Genomic DNA, 17326 nt, shown 5'->3' with positions numbered 1-17326 from the left:
AAAATTGCCCGAATGGGAAGGTAGACGGGGGGCTTTATGGTCATAAAGGCAGTGACTGTTTCACTATCAGAGCCTGGGAGGTTTCGTTCTCCCCACAGTCCTACAAGAGAAGCCTCCTTGTCCCCGTTATGCAGATGGGAACACTGAGGCTCTGAGAGGCTGGACGGAGGCTGTGATGGAAGAAGTTATGGGCTTTGGCATCAGACAGAGATGGGATCAGAGCGCAGCGTTACCACCTATACTTTCAGGGATGGGGGGTCAAGTTCAAAACACCTGTTCCCTCCTCTGTAAGATCTGGACAGTGTTCGGAGGCTCTGGATTCTCAGGAGGGTGAGATAATTGCTCTGCAGCCGAGAGCACAGCCCAGCACATGGAAGACCCCCCCCGGAAATGCAGGAGTCATCACAGACCTCCCGGTGGGAGAATCGGCATTTGAATCCAAGAGGGCGACCTCATCCCAGCCATGGGCTCCTTCCACCGCGACACGGGGCCCCGAGATCCAGGAGAAAAAGACAGGGAAAAGACGAACAGAGAGACACCGTCATCCGAGTTGCACAGTGCAGATTATCCCGACATTTCTACACATCCGAAATATTTCATTAAAAAAAATTCACAACCCCTTTCCCCAAAACCACACGACTGACATGCGTCAGACCTGACAGGTGATCCGATGAGGAAGACGAGACGGAGAGAGGAGCTTAGAAAGAACCCTATACGTTGCTACAGGGTTCTCCACGTGGTATTATGAAAACCACCTGTCTCGTCTGTCTGTCTGTCTGTCTGTCTGTCTGTGTGCCGCCCTATGTATCACCAGGCTTCACGTCCCCAGCGCCTACCTAGCCCAGGGCCTGGCACACAGCAGGTGCTCATCCCCTTTGGACTGAGCTAGCCACACGGTGACAAAGGCTGGGAAGGGAGCATACACTGTCCAGTTCCCGCAGGCCTTGTGCCCACAGAGTCTTGTGTGTGTGTGTGTGTGTGTGTGTGTGTGTGTGTGGCTTCGGCCTGACTTCCACACACCGTGGGGTTCGCGGGCAGGCTGAGTAGGTCTGTGCGTCCTCCACATGGCCGCAGGGGTGCAACGGGCGGTGGTGGTCGTGTCTGGTCTGTCTTCGATGACTGCGGAGGCGGCTTAAGGGCGCTGCCCCCGTTTCCTGCCAAGACGCGCTTTCGTTCATCCCTGAGATGACAACTTCTGTGCACTCACTTAATGGGGTCCCAAATAACATGTTTCAAACAAATCTTTTATCACCGTTGCTCCTTGGACACATTTCAAATGCTGGCTGTTAACAACAGGCCGTTTCACCAGTCTTTAATGATGACGCTAATCACTGTGGGGTTTTGTCTCGGAGAGTCTGGACGGGCAGAGGCCAGGAGTAAATTACGGGGCTAACTTTTATGTCCATGGGTTATTGATCTGCCAGTTCTCTTCAGGGGGAACTCCACCAGCCCCGAGGCCTCAGCTGTCCAGAATCCCTTCGCATCTCTGTATGTGGGTCACCAGCGTTTGGTTTTCAATTTATATTAATAACGAGACAACATGATGTGCCGTTTCTGTAATAAAGCAATGGACGTATCAAAATATTCCACCTGATAGCTAAAAATAAGTTAGTTTTCCCTTGACCCTCATCATCATTTACCAGAAGGTTCCCTGCCGTCGCACAAGCTGACCCTTCTAGAAGCATCCAGTCATCTCACTCCGGGTCCCTTCCTGCCCTTGTTTCTCGGCAGGTCAAAGTCATGCTCCGCATCTGCTCCACACTGGCTCGCGATTCCTCGGAATCCAGCTCCTTCTTAAAGGTGGACCCACGGAAGAAGCAGATCACCCTGTACGACCCCCTGACGTGTGGAGGTCAGAACGTCTTCCAAAAGAGAAGCAACCAGGTTCCTCCTAAGATGTTCGCCTTTGATGCTGTTTTTCCACAAGATGCTTCTCAGGTGGGTGTCCCCCTTCCCGTCCTCTCGGGCTCAGGCCATGCTGATGGGTTTTGAGAAGCTTTGATTGTCGTGAGAGCCTGTGAGCTGGGAGGGTGTCTCCCAGGGCGCTCTGTGTGTCCTTCCATCCTGACAACTTCTGGAAACCACTCAGGGCTCCCCCGAGTAGCTCAGTCCTTTTAAATTACTGGTGTCCAACTTTGGGCAGGATCACTGTGCTGGGATCTTAATAAAACATATCCTAGGAGAGAAGGAAGAGGGAGCCAGTCAGCCGATGGCTTACAGGAGCAGGAGATTGAAGGCGGAAGTGGGGGTTTTAGGAACGCCTGCATCGAGGCTACAGAGTCTGTGGTCCATGAGGACGCCTGTCCTACCTGGGCTTCTAGGGATGGGTGGCAGGGGCTGGGGGGGTTGTCCAGGAGCTGGGTTGGAGTTAGGCAGGGTTCTAGGGCAAGGGAGAGGCCGAGAAGCTAAGGCTGACATGTCTGTGGCTCAGATCAGTGGAGTGTAGTGGAAGGGAAGGAGAGAGGCTAGGGAGAGCTCCTGGGTTAGCCAGTCCTGCGTTACAAACCCCGCTAAAATTCTAAAATTCAGTGGCTTAGAAGAGTAAGCATTTATTACTCCCCATGAATCTGCGGGCCGGCGAGCACTCTTCTGTTTCTAGCTCAGCTCACGTATGTATCGCAGTCTTGGTTGGATACCGTCACCTGTTTGGGGACTGGCTGGCTTTGGGCTGTCTGGGGCTTGCTGTCACGCCGATGGCACGATCCAAGTATACAAGCCTCTCGAGACAGGCTCCATATTGCGAGCACGTCGTTTCTGCTGCATTCTCTGGGCTCAGGCTGAGGGGTGGGAGGAGACCCCACCTCTGAACCGAAGGGGCTACACGTTGACATTGCAAGGGGCAGACACACACACACAGGTGGAGAATGACGGCCACACCACGGTGATGATAACTTGGAGGCTTCTCGGGGGCCAGAGTGCCAAGATTCCTGGACCAGAGCTCCTGGAGCCCATCCCAGGAAGAACAGATGTCTACTGGAAGATTCAGTTGCACCATCTGGTGCGATTCATCTACAAGGAGCCGGCATGACGGAAGCTTCTAGTAGACCCATAACCCAAGTTAGAGGTATATGGTGACCTACTTTGCCTGCACGTTGGGCTCCAACAGCTGCATCTTCTGGACAGATTTCCAGCACTTCCCAAGATTTATATAAAGCGGGGCGCATTGGGATCACTGATGCCTATAGCAGAACCGGAAGACAGGGCTGGTAGCTCCTGTGAATTTCCTCCGTGCTGCGGCTGAGCGTGGGCCTCGGGGACGCTCTCTTGGGCTCCGATCTTATCCCGCAGACACGCAGCACACGGCATCGGCTCCGTTCATTTCTGAGCTAAGCTGGTAGCTTCCCCAAAGAGTTTCACCATGAGAAGACAAAGCACTTTACAAGACAGTCTGATGGTCCCTCCTTTTATTACATTTCGTAAGATGTGTTCTACTGCCCCACGGGCTCGCTCGTCGGACCCTGACGTTGTGTCTAATAAGTGGCCCACAAGTCATTTCACCATCACAGGTAAAAACTTCTTTAAAGCAATTCTCCCTAAGCTGGAAGCGTCCCAAGGCAAACCCTAAATTCAGTGTGGATTATTAATGAGTTTTAGGTTTATTCCAGAAAAAAGGAACCATTTTTATTGCTTGTGTTCGCTGACATTTCACACGGGGTTGGCAGAGCTCAGAGGCTCGATGCTTATAATCACGCTGGCTTCGGAATGCTTTAGTTTTGCTAAAATGGCCACTATTAGAATACATTGCATTTCTCTACGAACGGTGCATTTTCCGGGAAGTTTCATACATGTTCACCCGCTTGACTCTTCTCGAAGTCTGTGGCATAAAAGAGGGAAGCGTTGCTATGTCCCCTCCTATTCTCTGTCGTGCTCGACGTGCCCGCTGTCCTACCCAACGGGTTTCGGGCGGTGTGGCCTGGGGCAGGTCACTCGACCTCTCTGGGCCTCCATGTCCTCACCTGGGCTGTTGGGATTCAGGAGTTGAGACACATGAGACGCCTGGTGGAAGAAAGTCAGAGCACAGCGAGGGCTCCGAGCACGTGAGCTCATGCTGTCAGGTCGTCACTGACACGGTGAAGGTCATGCTGCTGGTCACGGCCAGACTCCACGCCCCAGCGGTGAGCTCCGTCTGAGCCCCCGACGCGGGACAGGAGGGAGCTGGACAGAGCAGTAGGCTTCTGCTCTCAGGTTCTCCCTGTGGCTTATGGGGCAGCAGCCACAAGGGAGGCCCAGGCCTCGAAGAGCTTGGCTTTCTGTCGGTCTGTCAGGACATCAGCTCTCAGCAATGACCAGAATGGCCCTTGCTCCTCGTTGCCCCCATGAGCCCCCCTTAGGACACTGGCTGCCCACTCTGGGGCAGACCGCTGAGTCTCTGGCTTTGGGAAGATGTCGTAGTCCATTTGAAGGGCCATAACACAGCACAGATTCGGGGCCTTATCAACAAGGGAAATTTATTTCTCACAGTTTTGGAGGCTGGGAAGTCCCAGGTCAGAGCACTGGCAGAGGGGCGCCTGGGTGGCTCAGTGGGTTAAAGCCTCTGCCTTCGGCTCAGGTCATGATCTCAGGGTCCTGGGATCGAGCACCTCATCGGGTTCTCTGCTCAGCGGGGAGCCTGCTTCCTCCTCTCTCTCTGCCTGTCTCTCTGCCTACTTGTGATCTCTGTCTGTCAAATAAATAAATAAATAAAAAAAATCTTAAAAAAAAAAAAAAAGAACAGGCAGATCCGGGCTCCAGCAACAGCCTCTCTCTCATTCACAGCTGTCCTCCCGCTGTGTCCTCACATGGCCTCAAGGAGCCCTCTGGGGTCCCGCTCTCCTCAGGACACTAATTCCATTCAGGAGGGTGAACCCTCCTAGTCACCTCCCCAAAGGCTTCACCTCCAAACGCCACCATGTTGGATGTGGGGTTTCACCGTAGGAATAGGGAAAGGGGCGGGGCACAAACATTCCGTCCGGAGCAGGAAGCAGGGTGGGGGGACTTACCCCTGTGGGTGCGCAGAGGCTTCCTGCGGACCCGGCCCTGCCCGGGGGTCTGTGCTGGGGAAGGCTGCCTGCTTCTCAAGGCCCAAGAAGGCAGAGTTCATCCGGCCATCACTGTGGAGTCACCCGTGACAAATCCCATTTAGATTCTCCAGCATCCGTCTTGGAACTTCCAGCCAGCCTCTCCCTGCAGGGGTTCCGGGGGTCTGACAGATCCCACGGTCCTCACGGCAGCCTCGTCCTGCCACCCCCTCGGCCCCGGAGGAGCCCCCATCGGAGCTGTGGAGGCGACCACCAGAACAGTCGAGAACGGGTGGGAGTGTGGGTTTTCTATTTGGGTTTGGGAGAGAGAATCTATTTCCTCATACTCAGGCCCATCGCACAACTGCAGCCCCGTTCCTGGCAAGGCCCTGGCTCTTGGATCCCCCACCCCTGGGTGTGGGGGTGTGGCACATGGCTCTGATGCCTCCAAGGGATTCCTGGAGCTCAGACTGTGGTGGGGACAGCACACTGTCCGTGATTTTTTCCTTCTACCACCCAGAGAAAGTTCTCGGATCTCCAGGTGCAGCCGCGGAATTCACAGAACTCCCCTGGTTTGCAGAGCTCCGTATTACTGGGTTTTAGTGGGGAAATACAAAAAGTCATCAGGAGTCCGGCTGCCCTCTCAGGATTTAGACAGTCGCGTGGGAGCTGAGCCACGCGGCCAACCAAAGAACCCCCATCGTGACAGCCTGACAAGTGGCCTTTGATAACATACGTTGAATCCGCACAGAGAGAAAGAAAAGGCTGGTTCTAAAAAGAAGGGGACGTGGATCAAGAAAGCGGAAGGAGGTTGGAGAGAAAGTAGACGTAGATCACACGCCTTCAGCTTCTATTAAAAATACAGTGTTTCAAGGTCATGTTCCTGAAATGGCCCATCATCTTTTTCCCCACTAATAAGCTTGGTCCATTTCATATGCTCTGGGTGGGGGTGTGTGTGTGTGTGTGCGCACGCGCGCGTGTGAGTGAAGGATCCAGGTAATAGACGGCCAGTGGGAAGTTTAAAAGCCTTGTCCAGGAGGCCTGAAGGTCAGATCAGACAAGGGCCTGAGGACCACGAAAGCACCCTGTGTCCCGGGGGAGCCTGTTCCCGCCTGCCCTGCACAGGCAGCAGCTGAAATGCCCCATGAATTAACAGAAGGGCGGTTTGTAGGTCACGTGTGTAAGTCTCGGGCTGAGGTCCCAGAGGGTTTTGAGCTCTCCTGAACGGCATTACGGCCTGACCCACCTATAAGACTATGACCCTGAGACCTGAGTCCCAGGGAAGGGGGCTCCGCTTCCCATCGCAAATGGTCCCCTCACCGCGCGTGTCTCTTCTCGTATCTGCCAGGCTGAAGTGTGTGCTGGAACCGTGGCAGAGGTGATCCAGTCTGTGGTCAACGGGGCAGATGGCTGCGTGTTCTGTTTCGGCCACGCCAAGCTGGGTCAGTGAGCGATTTCCTTGTTCCCGCCGCGTGTATCCCCGGGCACGCGGTCTGGTCTTCTGTTCCCGCCCCAGAGTCTGCGGATGAAAGGGGAGGTTGTCTCCTTTAGGTGCCCAACTGTAGAATCTCCACTCACCGTTTTGCTTTTGAAATGTAGCCTTCATCCAAAGTGGAGACCCTGGCTTCTAGAATGGGGTGGCAGGGTCCCTCCCACTTGGTTCGGGTCAGGGGCACGCCCGGAAAGCCACCAGGAGGGGGGATGCGTGCCAAGCGGGGGCTCTGGGGTTCACAGTGGTGGACGGAGCCCAGAACAAGGCACAGGAGCAGCCCCAGGCCAAGCCCAGAACCATGTCAGGACCCGCCTGGGGACAGCATCGGACAGACAGCCTCAGTCCCCAGCCTCCAGACTGAGCCAAGGGAGAAAGGACAGGGTCTGGATGCTTGGACCCCCTTAAGGTGCCTTCTTAATCCTGGCCTGGGGCCGTCTGCTCAGCAGGCCTCACCTTCCGAGCTGGGGAAGTTAGGAATTTGGGGAACTCTGGAAGTGTCCCTCGGCAGAAGTTCCCACAAAGGCCTTGCAGTCAAGGGGGGCCCGTTTGAGGCCGAGACCGAAAGCTCATTTCAGCTGCCTTCGGTCTTCTCGATAATGATCAAAGCAGCAATGCAGATTTTAATAGAATTTGCTCCTGCGACAAAACTAGACCCCGCATTTAACTTGAGGAAGGATATAAACGGCAAGGCTGTGGGTTTCATCTGGGTGGTGATAAAAAGAACCATTACGGCGACGAACGATCTCGGCCTTCCCTCCGCGTGTAAAACAGGGCAGCAGCTGGATGGTGTCTGGTTCTGGGATTGTCCTCGAGCAGAGTCCAGACTTGGATCCTGTCCTCCGGTCTGGACACTCACATTCTTTGTCCCTAGTGCTAGGAGATGCCCTTGGTGGTTGCGGTCCTCGACCTTTAGTATTTCCCTCCTTTCCCTTTCCTTCCTTCCTTCCCCCAACTTCTCGGCGGTGGGGGGCGGGGAGGGGGCGCACTTAATAGAACGCCCCGTCCCCCCTCCCCATGCTCACACTGTGTTCCTTCCTGCCTCGCTCCCCCCAGGGAAGTCCTACACCATGATCGGAAAGGACGATTCCATGCAGAACCTCGGCATCATCCCCTGTGCCATCTCCTGGCTCTTCAAGCTGATCAATGAACGCAAGGAGAAGACGGGGGCCCGGTTCTCGGTGCGGATCTCAGCCGTGGAGGTGTGGGGCAAGGAAGAGAACCTGCGGGACCTGCTGGCCGAGGTGGCCACGGGCAGCCTGCAGGACGGCCAATCCCCGGGCGTGTACCTGTGCGAGGACCCCATCTGCGGCACGCAGGTGAGCAGCTCCCCGCTGGGGTGCGCGCCCGTGACCCCCGTGGCTGCCTCCTCAGGCGGGGCGGGCTCGCGAGTGTTTACTTTAAGGTGGCCCGGAGCTGTGTGGCCGAGGCTGCTGGCCATCCCCTCTCCCAACCTAAATATTTGTACCTTGAACCTGATTGACAGTGAACAGGAGCCGTGATCCTTGCAGCCATCGTGGGGAGCGGGGATGGAATTCACTTTCTTTACACCCCTTTCGACAAAAAGGGAAGTCCCGTCTTTCTTTTGTTTAAACAACAAGCCGAAATATTTACTGCTCTGCACAAAGGGCTCCAGCCATTACGGGGGCTGTTAATGGCTCTATAAACCGTGTTTCTGGCCCCGGTTTTGCTGCTGGCTTAGTAGCGCTATGGGAAAAACTAAGAACCACTTTCTAATTATTTAGCACCACGATATAATTGCTCGGTCTGTGGAAGCCCAGAGACGCTCCCGTCTGCCTGTGCAGGGCGTGACGCAGGACAGTCCTGTGGGTCTGTCCCTCGCTGGCTGACTGCAGGGGCAGGAAGGGCTCTGAGCTCCCTGCTTGCTGTCCAGAAGAATCGGCTCTTTCCGTCTCTAGCAGGCTTTATTTCCTAGATTTTTTTTTTCAGATTAAGTTCATTTTGATGAGCCCCTGCCTCATCGCAGGTGGGATCTGTTTGCATAGGTGAGGATACTCACAGTTGGCCATGTTCTACCCCTGCTCTCAGATTCCGTTTCGGTTAGGAATCTCCCCCCACCTCCAGTTGCAAAACTCATCGTGATTTGCACGGCCCCACCTGACCTGCCCCTGCCTACCTTTCCAGCATCCTCTGTTGCCGCTCCTCGTAAATTACATGCAGGTGCCTAAAAAAAAAAACCCGTGCCCCTCAGACTTCAGCGTGCATATGGGTCACTGGGGATCTCGTGACCCTGCAGGTTCTGGCTCGGTAGGGCTGGGATAGATCCCCAAAAATATGTCTCACAAGTTCCCATGTGACTCTGATACTCCTGGTCCAGGGACCACACTTTGAGAAGCTCAGTCAGGTGGCACCTGCCTTCTGTTCCCTTTCCAAGAATTACCTAGATGTTCAGCTACGCCATAGCCTCCATTCACTTTTTTTAATTAAAATGTTGTTAGTTAACATAGGGTGCAATATTGGTTTCTGGAGGAGAATTCAGTGATTCATCACTCACAACTGCATTCACTTTTATAAAAACTCTGCCTGGGAAGTCCCATGTCGGCCAAGGATCTGGTTCTCTGAAGGCTAAGAAGAACCCATCAAGTCCTCTTTATTTTAACTCTTCTTACTGAAAAATCACAAAAAAAAATTTTAGCTTATCTTTCTGCCATAGTAAGTACAGGACAGTGAACACAACAGAGTCTGTCTTCGAAGTCTGAGGATTTTGGAGGTGCCGGGTTCCCAGATCAGCTCTCACCGCTCAGAATGATAGCGCCTTTAGAGTCAGAAATAGAAAATTCTAAGAATGTGTGCCAACCCTGAGACATACACGGCTGACTGTTTGAATACAGCCGATGTTTCCTTTTGTCCCCCAAGAAGGAGTGTTGCTCCAATTTTTTTTAAGATTTTATTTATTTATTTGATAGAGATCTCAAATAGGCAGAGAGGCAGGCAGAGAGAGAGGAAGAAGCAGGCTCCCCGCTGAGCAGAGAGCCCGATGCGGGGCTCCATCCCAGACTCCGGGACCATGACCTGAGCCAAAGGCAGCGGCGTTAACCCACTGAGCGACCCAGGCGCCCCTCCAATTCTGATAATATTGTTCTAATGAAGGTTTCCTCTCATTTCGAAGGGATCTCATAGGATTTAGACACGACCCACAATGCTTTCTTCACTGATTAAATATACCATGATCATGAATTTAGAAACTAAAGATAAAAATAGATATTATTTAAACAATTGAGATGAGACATTACAGTATGTTGGGTGTTTTCGCGTCTTGTTTAAAACTATGCTCGTACATGTAAGTGTAAAAGTGGCTTAACGTCGCTGGAGAAATGGGGAGTGGAGTTCAGGCTAACCAGGGTTGGGTTTTCCTCCTTGGGGGAGCCAGTGCTGTCTGGCCTGAGCTCCCATCGTGCTGCCTGCCTGCCTGCGAACATTCTAGTCTTTGAGAGCAGGATGCGGTTGCGTCCCCCGGTTTTCTCAGGTAGATGATAGCCCAGGGCGTGGGTTTGCAGGGCTCTGCAGAGGTCAGGCTGGGCCCTCTGCTCCCCCAGTCACTCGGATACGACCTCACAGTCTTCACATCTGCTAAGACTCACTGTGAAAGTGTGAAATGGCTAAAACTCGCTTTCATCCCCTATGCATGCTCAATATAATCTTTCAGCAAAGGGTTTGTGAAGCAGACAGCTGCGCGTGAGTCCAGGCGCTTGTTCTAGAAGGATCTCCGGCCTCTGAGAGGCATGCAGCTTCTCTGCACAAAGGAGGGCCAGAGGCCTCAGCTCTCGGCTTGTGTCTTCCAGCTGCAGAACCAGAGCGAGCTGCGGGCGCCCACGGCCGAGAAGGCCGCCTTCTTCCTGGACGCCGCCATTGCCTCGCGCCGGGGCAGCCAGCAGGACTGTGACGAGGACGACCTCCGCAACTCGCACATGCTCTTCACCCTGCACATCTACCAGTACCGCATGGAGAAGAGCGGGAAAGGGGGAAGTAAGTGCCTGCGCCGCCCGGCCCAGCCCAGCGTGTGGGGCAGCCATGCCCCCTGCATGCCCGACATGGGGCTTGAACTCACGACCCCAAGATCGAGCCCCCCTCCCCCCTCAGTCCATCGACCAAGCCAGCAAAGCACCCCTGACCCTTTATTAGCGGGGTACCCTGGCACCAGTACGGAGTCTGCTGGTTGGGAGTTCCAGACGATGAGGGAGCCTGGGCTGCGGTTTCCTTTGAACTGTCCAGGAGAAAAGGGTTTGCCTTGGCGAGGCGAAGTGACAAATGCAATTACCAGGGGATGGTGAGCGAGGACAAACTTTAAGTGGAAAAAACGACGGGTGACTTGTTTCTTTTTTGCACATACTTTGCAGGTGCTCTCCAGGAAGGGTCAGAATTTATACCCCAGGAACCCTGGTGATGGGTTACTCGTCAGTAGCTTTAGTCTACTCTATGGACCCGGGAGAAACAAAAGCATTTTTTTTTCTAAATTGCCTATAAATCAGACTTTGGGATAACTAACCAGGTTCTGGCTTCCCCTGTGCCTCGGTGGCGTTCCTCTGTAAAAATGGGGCACAGGCCTGGTCCGTGATGAGTGGCACCCCCGGGACCCCAGTGCGCTGGGTACACAGTCCCTTTTGGGCTACAAAGCTAGCAATGACCTCCGAGCAGCGCCCAACCCTTTGCCTGCCAAGTCGTGTAGATCGACCCTCCAAGGAGCGTCTCAGGTGGGATTTTGGACCATGCGCCGTGTGGTCCGTTGACCTGGCTGGGCTTTCTCTCCTATGAACCACAGGCCTGGACTGCTGAGTGACAGCTTCCCTACTCTCTCCATGTCCACTTCTAAGAACTTTCAAAACACAGACAGTTGGCACCCAGTATTCCCTGAAAATGATTGCCTTCAGGGCACTGGGTGCCAGGAAAACGGACATTAGCCCGGAGCTAGGAGACTAACCCAGGGGCCTGGAATCATGAAGCTAATTAGCTAACAATTAGGCAATCAACAAACCTAATTCTCAATGGGGTCTGGAGTTAGGCGTCCAACTGAGATCAGGAGCCGGACTTCCTAGTTCTCTGCCTGTTACCCAAAGACCTGGAAGCCAGTATCCTATTCTCCGGGCTTCTCTGGCCCCCAGTAGAAGCTCTGCCCTTCCCCAGTCTCAACGCCTTTGCTGGCCCAGTCGTCTGCCATTAACTGTTATTTTCATTCAGTTTTCATGAAGTCCAGTTCACATTCAGAAAAACCTTCCCCGTTGGTGTGTTGTTAGATGAATTTTGGCGAATCTGTGTAGCTGGTGCCCCCCACTGCCATCCAGATAGAGAACAAAGCTGTCTGCACCGAAAGCTCCCCTCCCCCACCTCAAGCCCCTGACCATCACCGATCTGATTTTTGTCCCTTTAGTTTTTGCCTTTATCCAGAACCTCATCTAGATGGATTCCCGTATTCCCCGTGTGACCTTTTGTGTCTGGCTTCTTGCATCTGGCGTGAAGCATCGGAGACTTACCCACATGGTTGTGTGTACTGGTTGTTTGCTTATTTTTCTCGACGGAGCCTGGAGACTTACCCCTACCCCTCCTCCCAGCCCCAGGCCTGAGATCTCACCATATGCCCCGGGCTTGGGGGCTGCCCAGGAGTCTAGAGATATTGGCCTCACTGGTGAGGCACTGGGCACCCCGGGTGGCCAGCCAGCAGTAGCCTGGACCTCTCTTAAACCGGCCAAGGTCATGGAGGTCTGACTGCGGTGTGAGCAAGAGAGTTTGAATGGGAAACTTCCAGAAGGAATTGATTCCCGGTGATGGGCTCACACCCGAGTACCGCATTTCCGTTTAGAAAAACATACTCAAAGAAGGAAACAAGGGATTAGGACAGAGATGAGAAGATCCAGACTTTTAAAACTTGACACAGAATCATCCCCCCCACCCCCCCCTCCACCCCGGTAACAGTCTAGGCGCTGGCTTTCAATTCTGCATGTACTGTTTTTTCTGGATTGTGTCTTAGCCTCATGAATGGGGGAGTCTAAGAAATGTTTTGTTCTTTGGAGCTTGCTTTTTTATTTTATTTAAGCTTTATTTCTTTTAAGCTGTTCTCTTCTTTTAAGTCAATATTAATAATCAGAGCCTGCTGTGGGTGCCCGTACTTTCAGCAGAGGGTGACTTGCAAAAGGTACGAATTTTCAGCCAAATGGCTTCCAAATGGCGCTGAGCGGGAGATCTCAGCAGACGGTATGATCTCGTTCTCCTTCTAGGTTTCAAACCGTGAAAACAACTATATTCAGTTTTTCTTCTTCTTTTTTTTTTTTTCGTGGTTCTGCTCTTGATTTGGAAACTGAAAGTAGGGAAACTGAAAATAAACAGTTAATGAAATGACTTTGACTGTAAGAAGTGGAAATTGAGTCTCACAGAGGTGTGGGCTGGGCCCTGTCCAAGTCACGCCGCAGCACGTCTGGGCACTTATGGAATATTTAAGATCCCATTCGCCTCCTTGCTGTTTATATATCGTGAAGGCAAATTGCTTTTAAATAATAAATTCAGGGTAAAGGAAAAGGCAGGTACCATTAATGGCTCCCCAAAATGCTTTTCGTTACTTTCTAATGTACCTGTAGATGAGAAGTCGGGGAGGGAGGGTGGGAGGGAGACCAGGGGACGTCATCTGCCTGCCACGGCCCCCGGCTTCCCGGGAGGAGAGGGGTCTAGGCTTGGATGTGCACAGCCGGCCCCCGGGCCGGGGCTCACTTGACTTCATTGAATTTATATCTGCTTAAAATATAAGGAGATTCAGAGTGTTGTTTAAAATGGAAATTTTTATTTACTTATACATAAGTAATAATCCCTGTGGACCTGGCAGGCAGAACTCAATTAAAGGAAAGTTTATTAATTAGTTACCCTGCAGGGAAGCAGAGAGCAGTCTGCTGCTGTGAACAACGGGCCGTCGGTGGCTTAGATGGTGGGTTTCAGACCGGTCTCTCGGCAAGAGCTTGCCACGTGTGTGCATGCACCTGAGTCTTACACACGTATGTATTTTACATGCACACACGTGTACAGACATACACACATATAAAGGGGCAGACAAATATGTCTTAAACGTGTCCATCCAGGATAGGAGAAAAAATTTACTGTTTCACACACAGCCTTTGGTTGCACTTGAAATGTTTCCCTGGTTTAGGGAGTTTTTGGAGTCATCGTGGGGCCGACTCTCCAGCAGTTCTGGAGCCTTCCCCCACTTTGCCAAGCTCATGTATGACGGCTGAGAGCCCCCGTGGGAATTCCAGCCTTGGGAAAGAACCCGAGGGCCCGAATGATCAAGAGCGTCTCCTCTTGAACGGGTCTTTCAGGAGACGGTCCGCACGTTGAAATCAAATGGAACGTATGCTGTGTTTTCAAAACATCAGTACTTCTCTGTTACCTCGTTCAGCGACGTTTCTGAAAGAGAAAGACCATCCGGTTACCTTTCACAGCAGCAGGCGGTGTGAGTTCAGAGAAGTCCTTGGTGTAGCACAAGCAGGAGACGGTTAATTGAGAAAGTTAGTCCGAAGGGAGGATCCTGTAAAATGGTACATTCACGCCATGAACATTTCATCTCATGAATATTTATTTCAGTAATATTTCAAAACACACAAATGGGTATTTATTTATTCATCCATCCTCTGATATGGGTTTTTCTCTTCGAAATGACTTTGCAACCTAAAGTTCTGCTTTTATAAACCACTCTCATATTAATAGTCTGGTTCTTGCTTTAAAATTTCTTCTAAGTGATTCGAGAACTCGAAGACATTTCTTACATTTTTTTCCCCACTCCATAATTTCCCATTTCCACCTAATTCAGCATCTCTTTATTTTATTTTTTTTAAAGATTTTCTTTACTGATTTGAAAGAGGGAGCATGAGTGGGGTTAGGGGGGCAGAGGGAGAGGGAGAAGCAGGCTCCCTGCTGAGCAGGGAGCCCGACACGGGGCTCGATCCCAGGACCCTGCAATCATGACCTAAGCCGAAGGCAGATGCTTACATGACTGAGCCACCCAGGGGCCGCTCAGCGTCTCATTTTTATCTCATCTTTCCAAAGCCTTGAGTTTAGCTCTTAAAGAAACACTAGTTTTCTTTACGCGGCCGCATCTTTTTGGTTTGCATAAGATTCGCTTCTGTTTTCTTCCGTGATGACAAGCGGCATCCCTGGGATTAGGAGGGAGCCCAGCTGACCAGTCAAGTACGCAGCTCACCTGCGGGGAGCAAGGGAGCACAGACAAATGGGAAAACAGCCCGCCCGGGCCACGCGGATCCCATTGGTCCACAGGCCTCACAGGCGAGGGCCACGCGGCAAGACAGCTGTTCCCAAATTTGGCCGCAACTGAGAGTCACCTGGGGAACTTCCCAGTGAATCCCAGGGACCGTGGCACACGCCGGGCCGGTTAAATTAGAAAGCCGCGGCGCAGGAGCCAGACACCCGTGTTTTCTTAGCTCCCAAGGTGATTCCACCGCGCAGCCAAGTTTGGGAACCGCGAAGCTGAGAGAAGGTGAGTTAAAGGCGCTTCTACTGACTTTACTCTTAGCCGTGGCTTTTCGTCTTAGCTTCCGCGTTACTTTTCCAGGAGGTGTTGGGCCATTTATTTTTTCATTTATTGGGGGGGGGCGATTTATTTAACCCCTGTGAGCCTCGTTTTCCTCGTCTGCCCCACAGAACCGATGCCCGCATTACAGGATGGTTGCAGGAATTAAGTGCAATCAGGAGACGAGTGTGTCCCGGCACCTGCCGGGCCCTCGGTCAGCGGGAGTTAGGAGGGTGGCCCAGGAACGGGGGAAGTTAGGGTTGCTTCCTGTGGGGAGGGTCTGGCCGAGCTTCAGAATTGCCATACACCCAGGAGAGCGCGAGTGAAGGGTGGCGGAAGGCCCCCGGGATCCATCCACCCCACGCTGCGGCCCCGGGAATCTCCGACTGTCCTCAGATGACAGAACTTTCTCGCCAGCCATCCGGAGTGAGGCGCGTCCTTGCCAGTAGCATGTGGCCCCGGGCGCGCTCACCTTGCCCCCCTCGGAGGACGCCCCAGGCGTGGAATCCAGGACTCCGTGGCTGCTTGAACTTGAGTGGGTTGGGCAGACAGACTCGGTTTTCCACGGTCTGGCTGGGACTCCCGTTGTGAGTCACGCAGCCCTAATTATAGGTGTTTTACAATGTTCTTCGGCTCGAGCTAAAGTGTGCTTTTGTTCTCTGTCTTCTGTTTTACTCCGTGTACGTTGTGCATTTTATTCCATTACATCAAATGGTCCATTAGAGTCTGAAAGTCCCAGCCGGTCCCCGTCTTTGCCCTTTAATCTGCAGCACAGGTGGGAGACCTGAGCTGCTCCTGTCTAGGTAATTAGGTTGCAAAACAGATGATATTTTGTTTTAAAAATAACTACTTCCCTAGCGTACTGCAGTGACCTGATCTTGCGCAATACGAGGTGGGATGAAGGAGAAGTTCCGTGTTGTATCTTCCCTGGTGAGGGTTTTTCCCGGGGAGAGGGAAAGGGGGAGAAAACGTAGCATCCTTGATGTGAACCGTTCTTGGCTGTGGACGTATCCGAGTCACTGGGCCCTGGTGGATGGAAACGCTGGGCTTTCCCTAAACACTCCTCACCCTTTCTCCTACATGTGCACATTAAGGGTGGGACTCAGTAGAGGCAAAGTGAGGGTCCCGCCCTCCGGCATCCATGCTCGTGGGCGCTCTGCCCGCAGATCTGTGGACGCCCGGAGACTGGCCACAGGCTCATCCTACGTCCCTGGGACCCAGATCCTGGCCCATCCCACTCCCTGCATCTACTTTCCCACCCCAACCCCTTTTCCGCCTTGCCCCAAAGTCATGATTTCTGCAACAGCTTCTGAAAGCTTCTGTGTCTACCTTCGCTGCTTGCCTTCCACGCAGAGCAGGGGAGGCAGAGGGAACAGTCACTGTCCCAGAAGCAGGAGGACCTGAGCCACCCTGGAAGGTGGGAATCCAGGGGTCTGCTGCTGCCTGGGGAGCCGGGCAGTGGGGAGCTGATCTAGAAGCTGGGGTTGTGTGCGGGGAGGGGGGGCACTCCCCTGGGAGAGTGGGGCCCGGGCAGAAAGGGAGCCCGATGCCCCCGCCGTCTCAGGAACTGGCTAAGGCCACATTGCACAGGATGGGGGTGGGGCATGGGTCTTGAAAGGGTGAAGCTCAGCTGCCCCCCAGCAGGAAGGTCATGACAGGTTTCCTGGTTGAGAACAAAGCAGGGGCACGTGGGCAGCTCAGTTAAGCACCTGCCTTCTGCTCAAGTCATGATCTCAGGGTCCTGGGATTGAGCCCTGCTGGGGCCGTTGGGGGGTGTCCCCTGCTCGGCAGGGAGCCTGGTTCTCCCTCTCCCTCTGCCCCTCCTTTGTGAACTCTCACATGCTCTTTCTCAAATAAATAAAATCTTTATTTAAAGAAACAACACAGGGGCGCCTGGGTGGCTCAGTGGGTTAAAGCCTCTGCCTTTGGCTCAGGTCATGATCCCAGAGTCCTGGGATTGAGCCCACATCAGGCTCTCTGCTCAGCAGGCAGCCTGCTTCCCCCTCTCTCTCTGCCTGCCTCTCTGCCTACTTGTGATCTCTCTCTCTCTCAAATAAATAAAGTCTTAAAGCTGTTTTGTTTCTTCTTTTTTTTTTTTTAACAAGATACACTTGAGATAGAGCAACCCACATATTTGGCTTTGCGGTCTGTGTACAAGCCCATGAACACGTCCATACAATCGAGATAAAGGACAGAGACCTCTCCCTCCAGATTTCTCGGCCAACGTGTCTTTTGCCCTTTTTAAAATTGTTTTTGTCTTGGGGCGCCTGGGTGGCTCAGTGGGTTAAGGCCTCTGCCTTCAGCTCAGGTCATGAT

The 17326-nt window shown here is 53.0% G+C and overlaps 1 protein-coding gene across 2 annotated transcripts in view; it reads left to right on the top strand.

Annotated features, from left to right (window-relative positions):
• The window catches only part of KIF26B (kinesin family member 26B), a 422552-nt gene that overhangs the window by 343611 nt on the left and 61615 nt on the right, over positions 1 to 17326 (top strand). For both annotated transcript variants that reach the window (XM_045982184.1, XM_045982185.1), the window contains 4 exons: positions 1732 to 1938; positions 6346 to 6439; positions 7543 to 7805; positions 10290 to 10473. In XM_045982184.1, the coding sequence (XP_045838140.1) occupies positions 1732 to 1938; positions 6346 to 6439; positions 7543 to 7805; positions 10290 to 10473 (748 nt within the window). The remainder of the gene's footprint in view (positions 1 to 1731; positions 1939 to 6345; positions 6440 to 7542; positions 7806 to 10289; positions 10474 to 17326) is intronic.

This window comes from Meles meles, chromosome 17 (assembly GCF_922984935.1).
Source record: "Meles meles chromosome 17, mMelMel3.1 paternal haplotype, whole genome shotgun sequence".
NCBI lineage: Eukaryota > Metazoa > Chordata > Mammalia > Carnivora > Mustelidae > Meles > Meles meles.
This window is presented reverse-complemented; position numbering and strand designations above follow the sequence as displayed.